This window comes from Anser anser, assembly GCF_964211835.1.
Source record: "Anser anser genome assembly, chromosome: 12".
Lineage (NCBI taxonomy): Eukaryota > Metazoa > Chordata > Aves > Anseriformes > Anatidae > Anser > Anser anser.
This window is the reverse complement of record NC_139733.1, coordinates 9,120,014-9,135,701: the sequence shown is the minus strand read 5'-3', so window position 1 is coordinate 9,135,701 and position 15,688 is coordinate 9,120,014. Positions and strand designations below refer to the sequence as shown.

Below are 15,688 nucleotides of genomic sequence, written 5' to 3'. Positions count from 1 at the left end.
TTTCCCCTCTCTCACCACCCCGCCACCCCATCCCCTGGTGGCTCCCCCTTACCTGAGCACATTCTACCATCTCCCTCGTAGTGTAGGTTGCATTCACAGAGGTTGCCGGAGCGGCAGACAGCTTGGGGATGGCACGGTGGCGAGCATTTGGGCGTCATGTCTGAAACCAAAGTGCACACGGGTCAGAAAACCACACGCATGATCCAAAGGCTGCAACACGGGCATGGCTGCCATCACCTGCCTCTGCCCCAGAGGCTCCCCAACCCTTGTGGAGTTCAGTAACTGACACCAGATCTCAGGATAAGCCGTGTCCCTCCCTGTCCCCCCAGCTGATAGCTCCTTTTTGGAGATAGTTATGGTTGGCTGCTTGTTCCCTGAGTCCCAGGGAACAGCAGGTGATGGAACCAAGATTTTTGGGGGGTGTGGGAGGTGCCATTCATCAGCCCCAAAGAAACACCCCCAGGGCTGCTGCATGAGCACTGTGCTGTCCCAAGGCAAGGCCATGAGCAGCGCTGTGGGAACAGGGCTTGTCCCTCACACTGGGGGAAGCGCAAGGTCAGGGTTTAGGCAGCAGTGGGGCCCGGCATCCCTCACCTAGCCTGGTTTCACAGCGTTCTCCGGTCCAGCCCTCTGCACAGAAGCAGAAGCCATCGCCGTGCAGTCCTCCATTGCACACACCGTTCTCAGTACAGTTACATTCTGCGAGGAATCGGCAAAGAACACTGTAATGGCACCTGCCTTCACTGCAGCAAAAGTCCACGGGACAGAAATGTGACAGAAGCACTGCCTGTGTGGGCAGTGCGTGCAGGCAGCCATAGCAGTACGTGCACACACGCACACACACGCATGCATGCACACACACACACCCCTTCCTGTTGCTGCCAGCCCAGACCCCCCAATCTCTGCAAGACACACCCTCCGTGCAGGAGGGGAAGCTCCCACAGACCCCCAGCGTTTCCCTCCCTTGGGTACTTCTAGAGATGCCTTGTACCTCTGAGTCCCTGCCAATATTCAGCCCTTAAAAATGTTCCTGGAGACCCAAGACAGCTTGGGACAGGGGAAACTGCCTTTTCCTTCCCCTTGCCTCACATGGGCACAGCTCCCTGCTGAGCACACCCCAGTATTTCAGCCAAACAGGGGCTCTCAGCTGTGTGTGACAGACCAGAAGGGGTCTTTGAACCCAGAGCCTCCTTGAAACTACATCTGGAGCAACAGCTGTCCTGCAGAGAGCCCAGGGAGGGGTGTCCCCAGCCCCAGAGATCTCACCCGAGTGTTGCGGGGAACAGATGCACATGTGGCAGAGCTGATTCCCATGCTGTAAGCTGCAAAAAAGGTCACCCAGCATCTATCCCCCCCTCCAAATAGCACCATGTGCTGCAGTCATCTGCATACAAACCATAAGTACACCCCATGGGCTTCCCCCTTACCTTGACAGTGCGGCCCGTATCTGCCGGGAGCACACAGCTCACAGCTGGTCCCAACAAAAGCCTGGCTGCAGTTGCATCTCCCGGAGCCGCGGATTTTGTCGTCACAGGTCCCACGGTTACCGCATGGTGCCTCAAGGCCTCCCGGGCATGCTGTAAATGGGGCACCTTAGTGAGGCAGTGGTGACAAAGTGGCCCTGCACCGGAGAGGAGTGCCCGCTGCCCTGCACAGAGCCTGTGCACCAGGTGCCACGCGAGCGTGCCTTACGGCGTGTTTGGCAGTCCTGGGAGGGAGCACTGGGGACATCCCATGACTAAAAGCCTTGGGAATGGGGGCAAGAAGAGCAAATTTGGCATGGTTTCCAGCCTGGTTGCTCCCAGGGATGCTGAGTCTGTGCTGGCCTGCCCCATGCTAACCTGGCAGCAGACTCATCCAGGAACATGAAAGCTGCCTGCGCATGAAGCACAGAGGGCAGGTGCCTGGGAATGGCTGTGCACTGGATGCATCTAGGGAGGAGTGATATGTGTGACAACTACTGCCAGCTGCCTGGTGCCCAGGGCTCCCCATGGGATTCTTCAAGGGAAGGGAATTCCCTGGTACAACACCATCCACAGGGGATCGATTGTTCCCTACACCCTTTATGAACTGGGGCTCCTTGCCTGGGGTGTTGCCCACCCTTCCCTTGCCCCAGGGAAGTGCATTTGTAGACATCAGAAATCCATGCTGGATGAGACTGCCTTCTTGCCATGAGCGAAAGGGCCAGGAAGGGTCACAGGACTCCTTACCCCGACAGTCACGGCCATAGTGGTTCTTGCAGCACTGGGGGACCCACTGGGTGGAAATGCAGATCCTCTCGCAGCCTTGCTTCCTAGACCCCCTGGAAGAGAAGTGTCTTCTGAAGGGGTCCCACGGGGAGGGCGGCCAGGATGGCCGCAACAAGGAGTGGTGAAACAGAAAAGTGTTTCTGAACAGCCGGTTTCCGTAATAGTAGCAGCCCCTGGTTCCCCCCTGCGAGGAAACAGGCAAAACACAGAGTTTGCCACATTGTCGCTGGATACTGTGTCCCTGACACCTCACTTTGACATTTCTGTGCCACCCATTCAGTTTTATGCCAAGAAACAGAGGCTTCCTAACATGTGGTGGGGCTGGTGAGCCATGGGAGTACTGCGGGGACATGCCAGAAACCCAGCACGTGAGGGACAACGGGCAGTGCAGTGAGCAGGGCACAAAGCTGCTCCCCACCTGATCCCTGGGGAAGCTCCAGCGGCCAGCCTGAGCTCTTTTGCTGTGACACTCCCTCCCAAAAGCCCCCCGTGCTACTTCAGGGATGAAGCTGGCCTGCCACGCAGCCCTGTCACCCCTTTGGGATTGACCAGGTAAGGACCACAGTGGTCCCTGATCCCACATTGCCCAGCCCAGCGCCTGTTCTACGAAACTGCGTGACCAAAAACGTGACTGAGCCAAGGGACTTGCCACACGCAGGTGTGCCCTCATTTTGTGGCTGAAACACGAGGGGCACGTGGGTATTGTCATCAGCCCTGCAACAGGCCACCCTGGTGGCAAAGATGGGAGCTTTACCCGTTGAACTGAGCCAGCAGGGCAGGGCGGCTCGAAGCCACAGAGTCCGCAGCTCTCCGTAGATCTCTGTGGAGGGGAGAAAGAAACCCCAAAACAACTCAATATGCATTCCTGCCTCTCTCAGCTGCATAGAGCTTTGCCAAGGAAGAGCAGTAAGCCCTCCTAACATCCCTCTTCCCTGGCAAGGGCTCAACAGACAGTGTGGATTCTCTCCAGCTTTATCTGAAGTGCTCACCTGCAGCTCAACAAAGATGAACTCATCACACCGAGATCCCAGATCTGGCGGCTCCAACAGTCTATCGATGCCATAAGCAATGCCCCCACTGAACTCCATGTGCCTCTGAACAATCATGGCATCACCGTTCCCCACCAGAAGCTCCCCCTACCAAAGGAAGAAAACAACTTGTGATCCTGGCACATCCCACACCCTGGCTGCACCACCTGAAGATGGCCCTATTTGGCTGTCATGACTTCTCAGTCGCCCCAAGAACTCTTCAGACTCTCTGCACTCATGTCCTTAACCACCCAAATGTCATTTTTCACAGCCGCCTCTCCTAAGAAATGGTCTCTGTCCACGCGACACATGCCATGTAAAGGTCATGGCACCACACGGCTGGCTTAGCAATCTGGTCAGCACTGCATGTGTCTGTAGGTACACGTGCCTCTGCCCTTTCCTGCCAGCTGGCCTCTGAGTCTTGAGCCTCTCTAAAGGGCTAATGGGCTGCAAGCATCCCAACTCTATGTTCCCTTCCTGCTGGTGATCAACGCAGAGCATCAGTTGGCAGCTGACAGTGGGAAGCAGAGCCTAGCATCACCATCACGTACCGTGTGGGTTTTGCTGCAGCTGAACGAGATGGTGGAGCCGTGCATGGTCCGGATGAATTTGAATTGAGGCATGTTACCAGCAACAATCTAAGAGGGGAAAAAGAACATGGGAGAGACAAGCAAAACTGGCGGTTCGTATTCAAAAAGGGGATGCTGCTTGGTGAGGAACAGGGTCAGCAGCCACAGTGAGAGGGGGTGTGACATGGCAGCATGTAAAGCTGGTGTGGGCGGAATGGTGTCACTGTGCCGGGTTAGTCCCAGTTCCCTGAGCACTGAGAGACCAGCAGACCCTGGTTGTGCTGAGCCGGACTCTCCCTCTGTTCAGCACCCCTGTAGCACTGAGCCTGTTGATGCTCTGGGGGCGGTGTGGCCTTCCAGAGCAGCTGAGGCAAGACGATTTCAGCTCAGCCGCACTGCCTCAGAGGTTTGTGATGAAGTGGTAGTTGCCTCATTTGCTCAAGCAGTGCTGGGTCTTCTCAAGACAGTTAACACGCTGCACGTACTGCAGTGGCAAACTGTTTCGCGAGATCGCTCTGGTGCGGGCAGCAGCACCACGTGTGACCTTGGGAGGCATCAGCCTGTTTGTTGTCACGTTTACCTTTGTGTCTCTGATCATGTGTGCTTTGAGGTAGGAGGCCAGCATGTCCCGATGCTCTCTGCGGTACAGCCACTCCTGCCTTTTCTCCGAAAGGGCATTGAATGCAGCATCTGTAGGCCACAGCATGGTGAAGGGTCTATGCAGAGGGTTACTAATCAGCGGCAGCAGCTCCGCATCCTGTCCAAGATAAGAGGGGATGCAAAGAAAAAGCCACAAGCCAAAAGTGAACATGCACACGTACACATCAGCTTCCCATGGAACAGCAGGAGTCAGGTCGCTCACCTTCAGCAGCTTGCTATAAATGGTGTACCCAAAGGCCTCTGCCACTTCTGTGATATTTTGCTACAGGAAGAAAAAAACAAACTGTCACTAAGAGGCGCCATGAACAAAGCCACCATGCCAGCTTGACTCAGGTCACAGTCCCTTCCATAGGTAACTTGCAGTGGTTCTCCCAGATATTGAGATGACCTGTCACAAAGCCCAGTGCATCCATTCTGGTGTCTGCCTTGGTAGTTGGTGCCAGCCTCTTCTGAGTGCTGTGTTAGTGACAAAACTAATTCCTTACGGGGTGAAAAGCTCCCTTTCCATGCACAAGCAAGAACTGGTCAGAACAGCTCCAACCTCCGTGTGGAAATGAGTGTGATAACCTTCCAACCCATGGAGGTTGCCTTCTGACAGCACCTTTTCTGACCCTGCCACAGGGCTGGTTTCTACCTGGCGGCAGAGAGACACCCCCCCCCCCCCCCCCCCCCCAGCACCTGGAGTGGCAGTGCAGGGGAGAAACCAGGTGGTTTACAACCACAGTAGCTAAACAAGACAAATTCATCTCTGTTGTCACACCTAATGGACTAGGTCTGGCCAGGGCTGGCGTTCAGCAGCTGCCACTTCTCTGACTCATGCTGGGTAGGCGCTGCTATGGCAGGAGATGGGATGGCTTTCAGTACCCTGTTGTGCTGTATAGAGAATGTGTTATTTACCGAAAAATCCAGGAGCTATAAGCTGCTAGGACTTGTTTCAGGAGTATCTGAAAGACACTCTCACTGCCACACTGCAATGTGCTCTGCACTGGAAAAGGAATGTGATGGTTTGCACAGGACACAACCCCCTGCCTACATCCAGCACTGTTCTCTGATGATGGGTCATGGCTCCTTCTGTCCCAAATATTGCTATGCCACAAATGCTGCCACCTTCACGAGCCAGATCCATGCCCTCAGACATCACCTACGTGGCTAGGAGCAGGAAGGAGGAGAACCACGCATGGCCGTGGGCTGAGGATGCAGGGAAATGGCTTATCAGGGACAGCAATATCAAAGCTGTTGGGAGAAAGACAGGGAGAAGCCCTGTCTTCGCTGTGGCAGATATTAGGGCATGTTCTTTCAGACTTGCCTGTGAGATCTTTAAGGAAATGTTACGGTCCACCAGGTCACTTGGAATGAGGATCTTGTTGATAAAATGAATGACCCCATTCATGCCGACGATGTCACCCATCACCACTTCAGCTTCCCCATTGAGGTAGATGCTATTCTGAGAGAGAAGGGGTGCAGTGAGGTACTCCCACCAGAGCATGGCTCGATGAGCCACCTGCAGGCTGTGGGAATCACCCACCACAACCACCGTGGCCTTCAAATGACAGCAGAAGTGACATCATGTCAAGTGAGGCAGGGAAGGGAATCATGTTAGAGAACTACCTCTTTCTCTGTGATCTTTATTTTGTGGCCAGATAAAGATGTAAGGGACTCTTGGTCTTCTAGGTCACTCAACAGCAGTTTCTGGCAACCCACCATGTGGTAGCGAAGCAGCTCCCGGAGGAGACCTCTGCTCTTCCACTCCTCAAACTACAGAGAGAAAACAGGAAGGAGATCACGCTGGGGGCTCTTTGTCTTGCGGGAGAGGCCCAGACCTGATGAGGGGGACCTGGATTGCCCCAGGCTCTTCTGCTTGGGCTGCCCTGCTGATCCATCCTGGTAGAAAGCTGGTTCCCTCAAAACACAGCGAATGCACAAATCCATTCAAGAATTTTGGGAAATTTCAATCAACACAACAAAGAACAGCATTCAGGTCCCTTGACAGAGGACAAACAGCTACATTGGCCTTGAACAAGTGATGCCTGGGATACATGGTCCTTGGGAATTGTTCCCTTACTGGGAGCATAGGGGAGGCCCATGGAAAAAAGGCTGGGACTGGTGGCGTGAAACTGCCCAGCAGGACTTGGCAGTGATGGTGTTGGGATCTTCCACTTCAATGACACCAAAAAGCTGCTGGTCAAGGACCTGTCTGGTTCATGAGGTCCTGGATGAAGATCTCTCCTCCCTCAGGTCTCCACTAGTTTGAAGTGGGATGGCAGTGCCCAGGAAACAGGGCAGGAATAAGAGGTCTTCATCACGGATACTCTGAAGCCTTGCTATTAGCAGCCTCAAATAGCCATGGGCAATGAAAGCCACCATGCATCATTTTTTTGGTACGGTGTCTCTGAGAACCATAAGACTCCAGAGTCTTATGGCCTTTGAGGACCATAAGAATCTCCAGTAAGGGTTTCCTTACAACAGGAACCATGTCCACCCCTGCCCAGACTGTCTCTGCAGCAAGCCTGCATCCAAACTTTACACTGATGGGGAATGGGGGATGCATTTAATGCTTTTCAGTGCAGTCTCTTTACTTCAGTTCAGGGCATACCCACAGGAGACCCTAGCACAACTGGAACTTGCCAGACACCTGATAGTGTTTGGGGTGGGAGGACACTTACCGTTGTGGTGTTTGCTATGAAATCTGCCTGTGGGACGAAGACAGTGAAAGGCCCTGCTCCACTGAGCTCCTTGGTGTTTTCTGCCTGTGGCAGGGAAGCATTTGTGGGATGGCAAACAGAAAACACAGTTCCAGTTAGCAAGACCCTTTTGCAAAAAATACAAGTGGGAATTGCAGAACGGGAAAAGCTGTTTGTCACTAACCAGTATCATCTTAAAGAACACGGATGCACCTTTGATCCTTGCGAGCTCCTTAAACAAAAAAAAAGAGCTGGTGTTAGCAGAGTCTCCTCCACCAGCAGCCAGCACAGTGACCTGCTCCTTCCTCTTCCACTCCAACAAGTTCTTCTGACACACCATAGCCACCTTGCCCTCCCTCCCTTGCCAGCACTGTGGGCATGGATGACGTGGAGGTTATAAAGCAGGCAGCGATCTCTGCCCGGACCGTTCACATCAGAGATGGAGACGGCAGGATTTGCTGAGACACAAAAGCGGGCTGCTTCTGCAGTGGCTGTCTCATAGGTTGAACTGCCTTGGTGTTCATGGGACACCTCGAGTGCTTCACAAAACACCTGCTTTAACCCCACTGTGCTGCTACCAGAGAGGCAGACATAGCCTTGGCAGGGCAAGCTCCTCTCCTGAACACACAGGAGCAGAAGCACAAAACAGTGTTTCTCTTTTCTCCAAGCTCTGTTGTGGGCATGACTGCTTTTCATTTGCCATTACCACAAAAGGTCACCAGTGTGCCCAAGGACAGCCACCAAACTGGCAACAGAGCAGGAGAGAGACTGCCTCCTTCCAGACTAGATCCCACGTGCTGGCATGGCCACAGGTGACACATGCCCTGAAACCACAGACTGGAAGTGAGTTTCCAGGGGAGAAATTTGCCCTTAATAAAATGTGACATGCCTGGAGGCATAGCCAATGCTGCCAACAGAGCAGCACAGTGTTCATGCTGCAGCTCCCTTTGCAGCAAGGTTGCTTTACTGTGATTCTCTTCTCTAAGTTGGCACTCCAAATATACCTTGGAGCAACTGTCTCTGTTCCTATATCACACACACACATGTTGATATGACACTACAGATCCACGGCTCATGCTTGAAGGGAGGTTTGCTGTGGGGCAGGAGGCCTGAACTCAAAAGATGCTGTGCATGTTTCTCACCTGATACACTTTGCCATGGCAGGTGAAGCCATCTCCGACACTGTACCAAGAGCAGGAGCAGTTTCGAGTGCCAGGACCCGTGTACTTGCAGAGCCCGAAGGGACTACAGCCTCCATTGTTCTGGCAAGAAGAGCGAAAGGCTTGCATGGAAGTGCATCATCAACACTTTGGATGGCCACACCTGCCTGCAGGAGCTGCTAACTATACCCAGCCCAGTGGAAAGGAAACCATTCGTCCACCTGTCGAGTGCCTTAGAATAAACCTCACTTAGATTCTCAAGGGCTTTTCAGCATCAAATCCTAGTGTGAAACAAGACTTTTGTACCCTATTTTTGAAAGCCACAACAATGACAAAATCTGCGATGCAAAGAGATTGCAAATAGACTTAGCAGAGATGCTGTGAGCACAGCTTACGCTTTTGAGCATGTTCCACACAAAACAGAGAAACAAGCCCACGTGCCTTCAACCCTGTGTTGCTGTGCTGCTTCTCCCAAAAGAGGGGCATCCTGTCTTAGTGCCATGTAGCTGACATACTTGTGGGTCACTGTGAGAAGCAGTGGAAGCCAAACACACCAGGAAATCCCTTAGGTATGTAAAAAGGCCAGACAGACAGCTCTAAGCACGCGGCCTAACCCTGTTCTTGCTGTTAACTGTTGGGATCAAGGCTGCGGTCTTTACCCCTAGTAATAGCAAAATGCAGACAAACCTGTTCACACAAGTTGATGGGGTTGCACCGGCTCACACCATCCCCACTGTAACCAGGAAGACAGTTGCAGGCAACCTGGAGGGAAAACAGATGCTCAGTCTGAAACTTGAGCCCAGCAAAGAAAACAGACAATGGCTGAGCTGGGTGGAAAGCATCTGTCACACACTCCATTCCTTCATGGAAAAAAACACGTTTGTGTCAACAACTACAGGCTGAGGGTGCCTCCAACCTCTGGCCAACAGAAAGCATCTGCTTTCAAGGGAGCAGCAAGCTTTTTAAGCCCTTCCCAGGCAACTTTCTCTGTGGAAGGTAATAAGCCTGATGCAGGGCACTGCCATGGAAAGGATTGCCTTTGAGAGAATTAGACACCTGTGACAAATTTCATAATAATGTTGCCCTGACATTCAACTTAGTTACTCACCTTCCGTGGGCCCGTTTTAACACACTCTGCGTTGGTGTGGCACCCCCCGTTGCTTTCAAGACAGAGATCAATTTCTGCAGTAAAACAGTAAGGCCACATTACTGCTGAGGACTGTCCAAGGCAGCTGGAAACTGGTGACTCAAAGAGGTATCGGAAAAGCGACAGGGAGGACTTGCCTAGCTTGGGAAACATCTTCATGGCAAAGTAACTTGTGATGGCAAAGGACGGGGAACAACTGCAAGTTTTACTTGTGCCACGTGTGGGTCTCTGAATTGTGATAAATCTGCCCACTGAGATGCCACATCTGTCTGAGCATGCTTTAAAGGGTATGAGAGGACTGGACTCCCCCACGACTCCAGTCCCATCTCAGAACACCACAAAACGCTGGTCTGAGGCCATCCAGAGAGACAGGTGCCAAGGGCAGCGTGAGCTCCCTGCCCGGTTTCAGGCGGCACTGTGCTGAGACAGCAGCGACCTCTTGGCTGATCGGAATCTGGGAGCTCACTGAGCACATACCTACAGGTACGTATGTACATGGGTACGTGAACGCGTGTACACCTCAACAACAAGCAGAAACACTGCTGAATCAAGGTAAGCCAGCAATCACTGACTCCGAAACAATGACTGCATAAACAGACTGGAAAAAGAATGAAATTATTCAGTGCTTTAACCTGAAATTGTAATGCTTTTAGCCTGAAACTCCCTTTTGCGTGGATGGTGTCTTGCCACCATCATGAAAACATGCACTGAGCACTCACCCAGGCACAGCGTCCCATCTCCAGCATAGCCGTCCTTGCAAACACAGGTTCTCTCTCCTGGGGACACTTTAGTACACACGGCATTTATGGAGCAGCCACCGTGATCAATAATGCATGGATCTATTTCTGTGATCACAAACAAGAGAAGTAGAATCAGCTCAGAGCATCTAGGGAAGATGAACAGTGCCAGAGCGATCATCCATCTTAACAAAAATCACATTATTTTATTAAAATCCCTTTTTTTTTCTCAGTGAAACTGTAGGTCCTTTAAAGGCAGGGACCTCATCCAGATCTGTGAGAGGCCAGTCCAAAAGTCATGCTCAGCTTAAACAACCCCCAGATTGGACTAATAAGTCCTTCCATCACAGCATTTGCTAACTGATGACCAATGCTTAGATCAGAAAAAACAATTTTCCTGCACAATGTAACTGTGTTTTTTTTCCCTTTCCCCTATTCATTTTCAGACAAAGGCAATACTAGAAAGGAACTGTGATGTCTACTACTATCTTGATTTGACTGCTATAATACTATTTCTCTGAGTGTTTTTTCTTGTCTGCTTGTTTCGGACACAGACCCGGTTTGTATGTTGCTTTAGAGCAGCATTCTGAAATCATACCTCATTTTGGCACAGCTGCTATAATGCTTCTACCTGATTTCAGCATGGCCAACCAGTAGGAGAAGCATGAAATTCTAGGGAATTGAAGCATCTATATTCCTGGGATTCATGGACAGATTAGCTTTATCTTTGCCGCCATTGCTGTTTTACCAGAACTAATACAATCCATTCACGTGCACTTGTCTCCACAAGCAGTAAGAACCTCCCTGCCACATCTGCCTGCCTTTTTGTCCCTCTCTTGCAGGCTCTAGCAACATCAAGAGCATACTGTGTAAACCTCCGAACTGGAAAACCTCTCTACCAAAGCATGGCAGCGTTCATGGTGTTTGACTGGGGGAAAAGGATTTGAATGACCTTGCCCTTGGTTGGAAACATCATGCCATTTATTTCACAAACAAACCTCTCATATTTGTGTAGTCTCAACAGATGTTTGCAAGCCTTGAACCTTGGCCACACTTGCCAAACATACCTGTGCAATGGGTTCCATTCCCTGTATATCCTGCAGAGCAGGAGCACACGGGTGGGGAATCTGCAGAGCCATTCAGGCAGCTGAAACAAAACAGAAAAACAATCATTGAGAACATCTCCAGATTTGCTTGGCCAGTGGGAAACACACACTACACAAGCCTGGCACATGCAAATTAGCATCCACTAGCATCCATAATGACCAAAGGAAGAACATGCCCAAAGTTACCATTTCTTTACTGCACCAAATAATCAACCCGAAAATATCACAGGTAAGCAGCAAAACCCACCTAGAAAAGGGGTGTGGTGCTCAGCAGAGGAAGAGCCCTGCCACATGAAAAGGCTCTACAGACTCCAGAAAGAGCATTTGAGGAGGACGCCCATCATCTTGGCAGTGTGCCAGAGGCTTACTGCCAAAAACAAGGAGAGACTGAGTAGCTGCTGTACTACTCATGGAACATAGAGCCCGTTGTCTGTAGCTTGGCACTTTTCTCCTCTCTGCTACCCAGTTCTCCTCATGGTCATGAAGGGGCACTGGAGGGCTCTGGCAGGTGGTGGCTGATAGCACTTGGTACCTGGCGACCATCCATCAGCAGCCCAGAAATCAGCCTGTGATTTTGGACAGTCACGCACAGCTGGAAAACACCTCCCAGACAGCATCACTTGGTTCCACTCACACTAACTCCAAATGATGCTTTGCTCCTTTGTGCACTCCGGGCCTGAATGACAACCACCTGTTGTCACGCAGACATGCGTGGCCTAAATTGTGGGCCAGGTGGGTTTGACAAAGGCTCCCATAAGTCACCTGAAACCACCACCGAAGCTGGCCATGGAGCTGGCACCCAGGCACAGGCTTCACACCCTGCACGATGCTCCTTGACCGTGCCCTCATGCTTCTGCATGATACAATATAGGGGACTGTGCCAGTACCACAAAATGGGAGAGTAGATAATGGGTGGAGAGGGCAGCAAAAGGGAGTCCTTACAGTCCATCAGCCCACATAATTCCTTGCTGGGAGGAAGCAAAGCAGAGAGGGCTTATCGATGCCTATTTGCTTTGCTCCATGACAAAGGCCAGACTTGGAGCAGCTTGGAGTCTCTACTTTCTTCCATGCACATGTATGGAAGTTGTTTGGAAATATTTTATGTTTGAACAAACAAAATCTTAAGGGAAAGTAGATAGGGTTTATGACTAAAAAAGTTTCCAAGATGAAACTGATTTTTATGCACCATTAATGAGTAGGTACAGCCAACAGCTCTCTGTGAAGCCCTAAACACAGAATCACTCTATGTACAGCATAAACAAGTGGCTTTCTCGGAATGATCCAGCTCCTCAGCTGTACTTACTTGGCCATTTGATGACAAGTGTTATTGCATAAGTCAGTATTGGTTCCTGCAAGAGAGAACACAAACATGACCTGGCATTTTCAGTACAGCACTTACTGCGGACACTTTTACCATCTAGAGTAAAGGTCCCTCCAAACAGCCTCACTGCCATGCGTGTGCCCAGACTGATGACAGGCACACCAGCACTTATGTTGACCCTCGTGTCCTCCATGGCAGCAGGAAAACCCTCATGGTATTATGTTCTGGTGTTGTACAAAGGAGTGAATTTGATGTTCTGATGTTCTCTTTCTGAGCTAATGGTTCAATTTGAACCTACCCATGTGGCCTCCACACTGCTAGGAATGAAGCAAGGACTGAAACCTTCTTATTTCAGATATTCAGGGCCTTTGGCTTTGCCCCATTCAGCTTGTGTCATGTTTTACATTTAGACGAATAGGACAATTCAATTTCCATTTCTAAATGTCCCTAAAACATTTAATGTCACTACAAACTCAGTTTTTGGATGCAAACTTTTACAATCTCAAAGGATTTAGAACTCATGTTCCCTCCCACCCCAATGGCAATCATGATCCCAAATCCCAGAAACAAACATCTTTGACATACTACTACACAGATTGACAGATTTATTGAGAACTGCAAGCTGTAGCCTGAGTTCACATAAATCAATGCATCTGGGAGCAGAAAAAGCAATCCAGCAGACACACTGGAGCACTTTGGAGGCTTCAAATCAAGTCCTGCCACCTTCTTAGGCAAGTAACAGGAGTCGTGGTCAACCCAGTCTGGGAGCTTACATCTCTCTCCCAAGGTTAAGGGCTGTTCTAGAGGTGCCTCAAATCTCAGTGGAGATGGAACAAGATGATATGCTTTTTCCTACATGAGTTTCACCCAAATAACTCCACGGCTCATGTGCTGTTGGGGAAGTCACACCACAAATGTGGCTCACGTGCAAGAATGAGTTAGGACAGCCTAATAAGCTTTCTGAGGGATGCAAGTACATGCAACTGTGGTCACCTTGCTCAGCTAATGCAGATTTGCTCCAGCAGCTAAAGAGGATCACTCAGATTCCTCCACCAAAACCACTGCTATTACACCACAAGCCCCTTCACATTTGCGTACTTTCCTGGCAGGTCGGGCCTCTCCACCCAGGGAAACAGTCGCAGCTCCCATCCCCTTGCAGTCCATCATTACATATGCCGTTGTCACAGGCACATTCTGCAGGGGAAGAATAAATGCTCATCATTGGCAAACCAAACAGGTCTCACAAGCAGAGTCTCACTGCCATTTCGCTGTTCTATTCCTAATCCTAGCTGCCATGAAGAAGATGTTATGGGAGTATCAGCTCTTGTTACCTATCAGGCCCAAAAGCCCAGGAACAGACCATCCCAACTTCCTATAGTTTGGGTGACATCAGGACGAGCAGCACAGCAGTCAGTCATGCTGAGGATGAAAATGGGGCTGACCACAAGCACTCCCTCCCACCACCCTTCCCTTGGTGGCCCACCAGCTGTTAGCCTGTCTCAGAGGTCCTGGGGCCACTTTTCTCCCTCGTGAGCAGCACGGTAGGCACAAGCTGCAATAGCCATCGCTGTCACCTGATTTGCAGTCAGCTCCGTATCGGCCCACTTCACACATTTCACAGGCAGTTCCATGGAAACCTTCCAGACATCGGCACTCTCCACTGCCCTCGATGCCATCCTGGCACTCCCCGTTCCCGGAGCACCACTGGCCTGGCTTCCCTGGGCACATCTCGCACATGTGCCCGTAGTAGCCAGGGCAGCAGACGGACCTCTGTGAAACCAACAAGAACAGGCTGGGGTGAGCCATCTTGTGCAGCACAGAGGGGATAGCAAAAGCATGTCCTCCAGGCTCATGGCTTTGTTGTGGAAGCTACTCTACTCCTTTAACTATGCGACAGACTTCATTTTTGACAACTCATGAAGGGACTAGATGTCTGCAGGTGGGATGGAGTGAGCCAGAGCCTTGCATAAAGGTCTGCGTAGCCTCTTGAGCAATGCTCTTCATTTGGTAACAAATGTTCAGTCCTGTGCCCATCCAGCTTATCTCCTAGTGTGTCCCATCAGTGAGATCCTCTGTTGGGCAGAGAGAGGCTCTGCCAGGAAGCAGGTCAGTTCAGAAGCCTGATTTCACTGCTCTCCTTTCTCTCTGTGTTCACCCACAGAGGGAGGCAACCATGATGGGACCAAGGTGGACAAAACAGATGAAGAGGAACACCGTGCAGTGAAGAGGCAGGAGTGCCCAGGGAGGGCTGGGCTGACTGAAGCTCTGCCTGTGGGTACAGTTTGTCCAACTGCCTCTCTCCCTTCTCAATCTTCCATTCCCACCAAACTTTCCAGGGAGATGTTTCAATATGTAGAAGGGGTCAGATTCACACAAGCCTTTCTTTTACCATTTCCTCTTCAAGAGTTTTCTCCCAGCCACGTGCTTTCACAAAACTGGTGGGGGCATAGTGACTGTGAGACCTGTTCCTCCCTTTCGTTTGGCTCCAGTTGTTCATCAGTTACTCGGAAAGGCACATGCACAAGCAAAATACCATCATTCATGCCTCATTTCCTTAGGAAACCTGACCACAAACATTCAACTCCTTCTCTTCCTCTGTACAACAAAACCCAAAGCAACAATCCCAGTGCTGAAGACCACAATCCACCACCGTGCACATTTCCGCAGGTTTGATTTTTCTCCGGTGCCCTCTGTCTCCAGGATGGAGAGCAACTCCCAGACAAGCCCATTCTCAGCTATGCAATGGCACAAATTCAGCCAGGATGTCAGCACCGGCTGTATTTCCATGGCTGTATTTCTAACACCCATCTTGCTTTTGTCAAAATGAATCCAAGCCAAATGTTTTTCTTACCAGAGAAACTTTTGCACAGGTGAAATGGCAGCCTGTATCCCCAGAGCGCAATTCACAGCGAGCGAGGTTCTTGCTTCCTGGAAATTCCTGCAAATATGATTAACACAGATACAGATAGAAGATACTACAATATGGCAGCGTTCTTGCCTAACAGAGGAATAATTCTTTTTGTCCTACAG

The 15,688-nt window shown here is 50.9% G+C and overlaps 1 protein-coding gene across 4 annotated transcripts in view; it reads right to left on the bottom strand.

The window, feature by feature from the left end:
* The window catches only part of STAB1 (stabilin 1), a 61,134-nt gene that overhangs the window by 4,573 nt on the left and 40,873 nt on the right, over positions 1–15,688 (bottom strand). For all 4 annotated transcript variants that reach the window (XM_083796318.1, XM_083796315.1, XM_083796317.1 and 1 more), the window contains 22 exons: positions 15,510–15,596; positions 14,233–14,428; positions 13,757–13,852; positions 12,641–12,686; positions 11,299–11,378; positions 10,214–10,339; positions 9,456–9,529; positions 9,035–9,109; positions 8,330–8,449; positions 7,372–7,419; positions 7,170–7,253; positions 6,115–6,261; positions 5,813–5,950; positions 4,709–4,768; positions 4,427–4,603; positions 3,829–3,915; positions 3,239–3,385; positions 3,004–3,069; positions 2,211–2,433; positions 1,428–1,577; positions 595–699; positions 53–160 (listed from right to left, as the gene is read on the bottom strand). In XM_083796318.1, the coding sequence (XP_083652444.1) occupies positions 53–160; positions 595–699; positions 1,428–1,577; positions 2,211–2,433; positions 3,004–3,069; positions 3,239–3,385; positions 3,829–3,915; positions 4,427–4,603; positions 4,709–4,768; positions 5,813–5,950; positions 6,115–6,261; positions 7,170–7,253; positions 7,372–7,419; positions 8,330–8,449; positions 9,035–9,109; positions 9,456–9,529; positions 10,214–10,339; positions 11,299–11,378; positions 12,641–12,686; positions 13,757–13,852; positions 14,233–14,428; positions 15,510–15,596 (2,440 nt within the window). The remainder of the gene's footprint in view (positions 1–52; positions 161–594; positions 700–1,427; positions 1,578–2,210; positions 2,434–3,003; positions 3,070–3,238; positions 3,386–3,828; positions 3,916–4,426; positions 4,604–4,708; positions 4,769–5,812; positions 5,951–6,114; positions 6,262–7,169; positions 7,254–7,371; positions 7,420–8,329; positions 8,450–9,034; positions 9,110–9,455; positions 9,530–10,213; positions 10,340–11,298; positions 11,379–12,640; positions 12,687–13,756; positions 13,853–14,232; positions 14,429–15,509; positions 15,597–15,688) is intronic.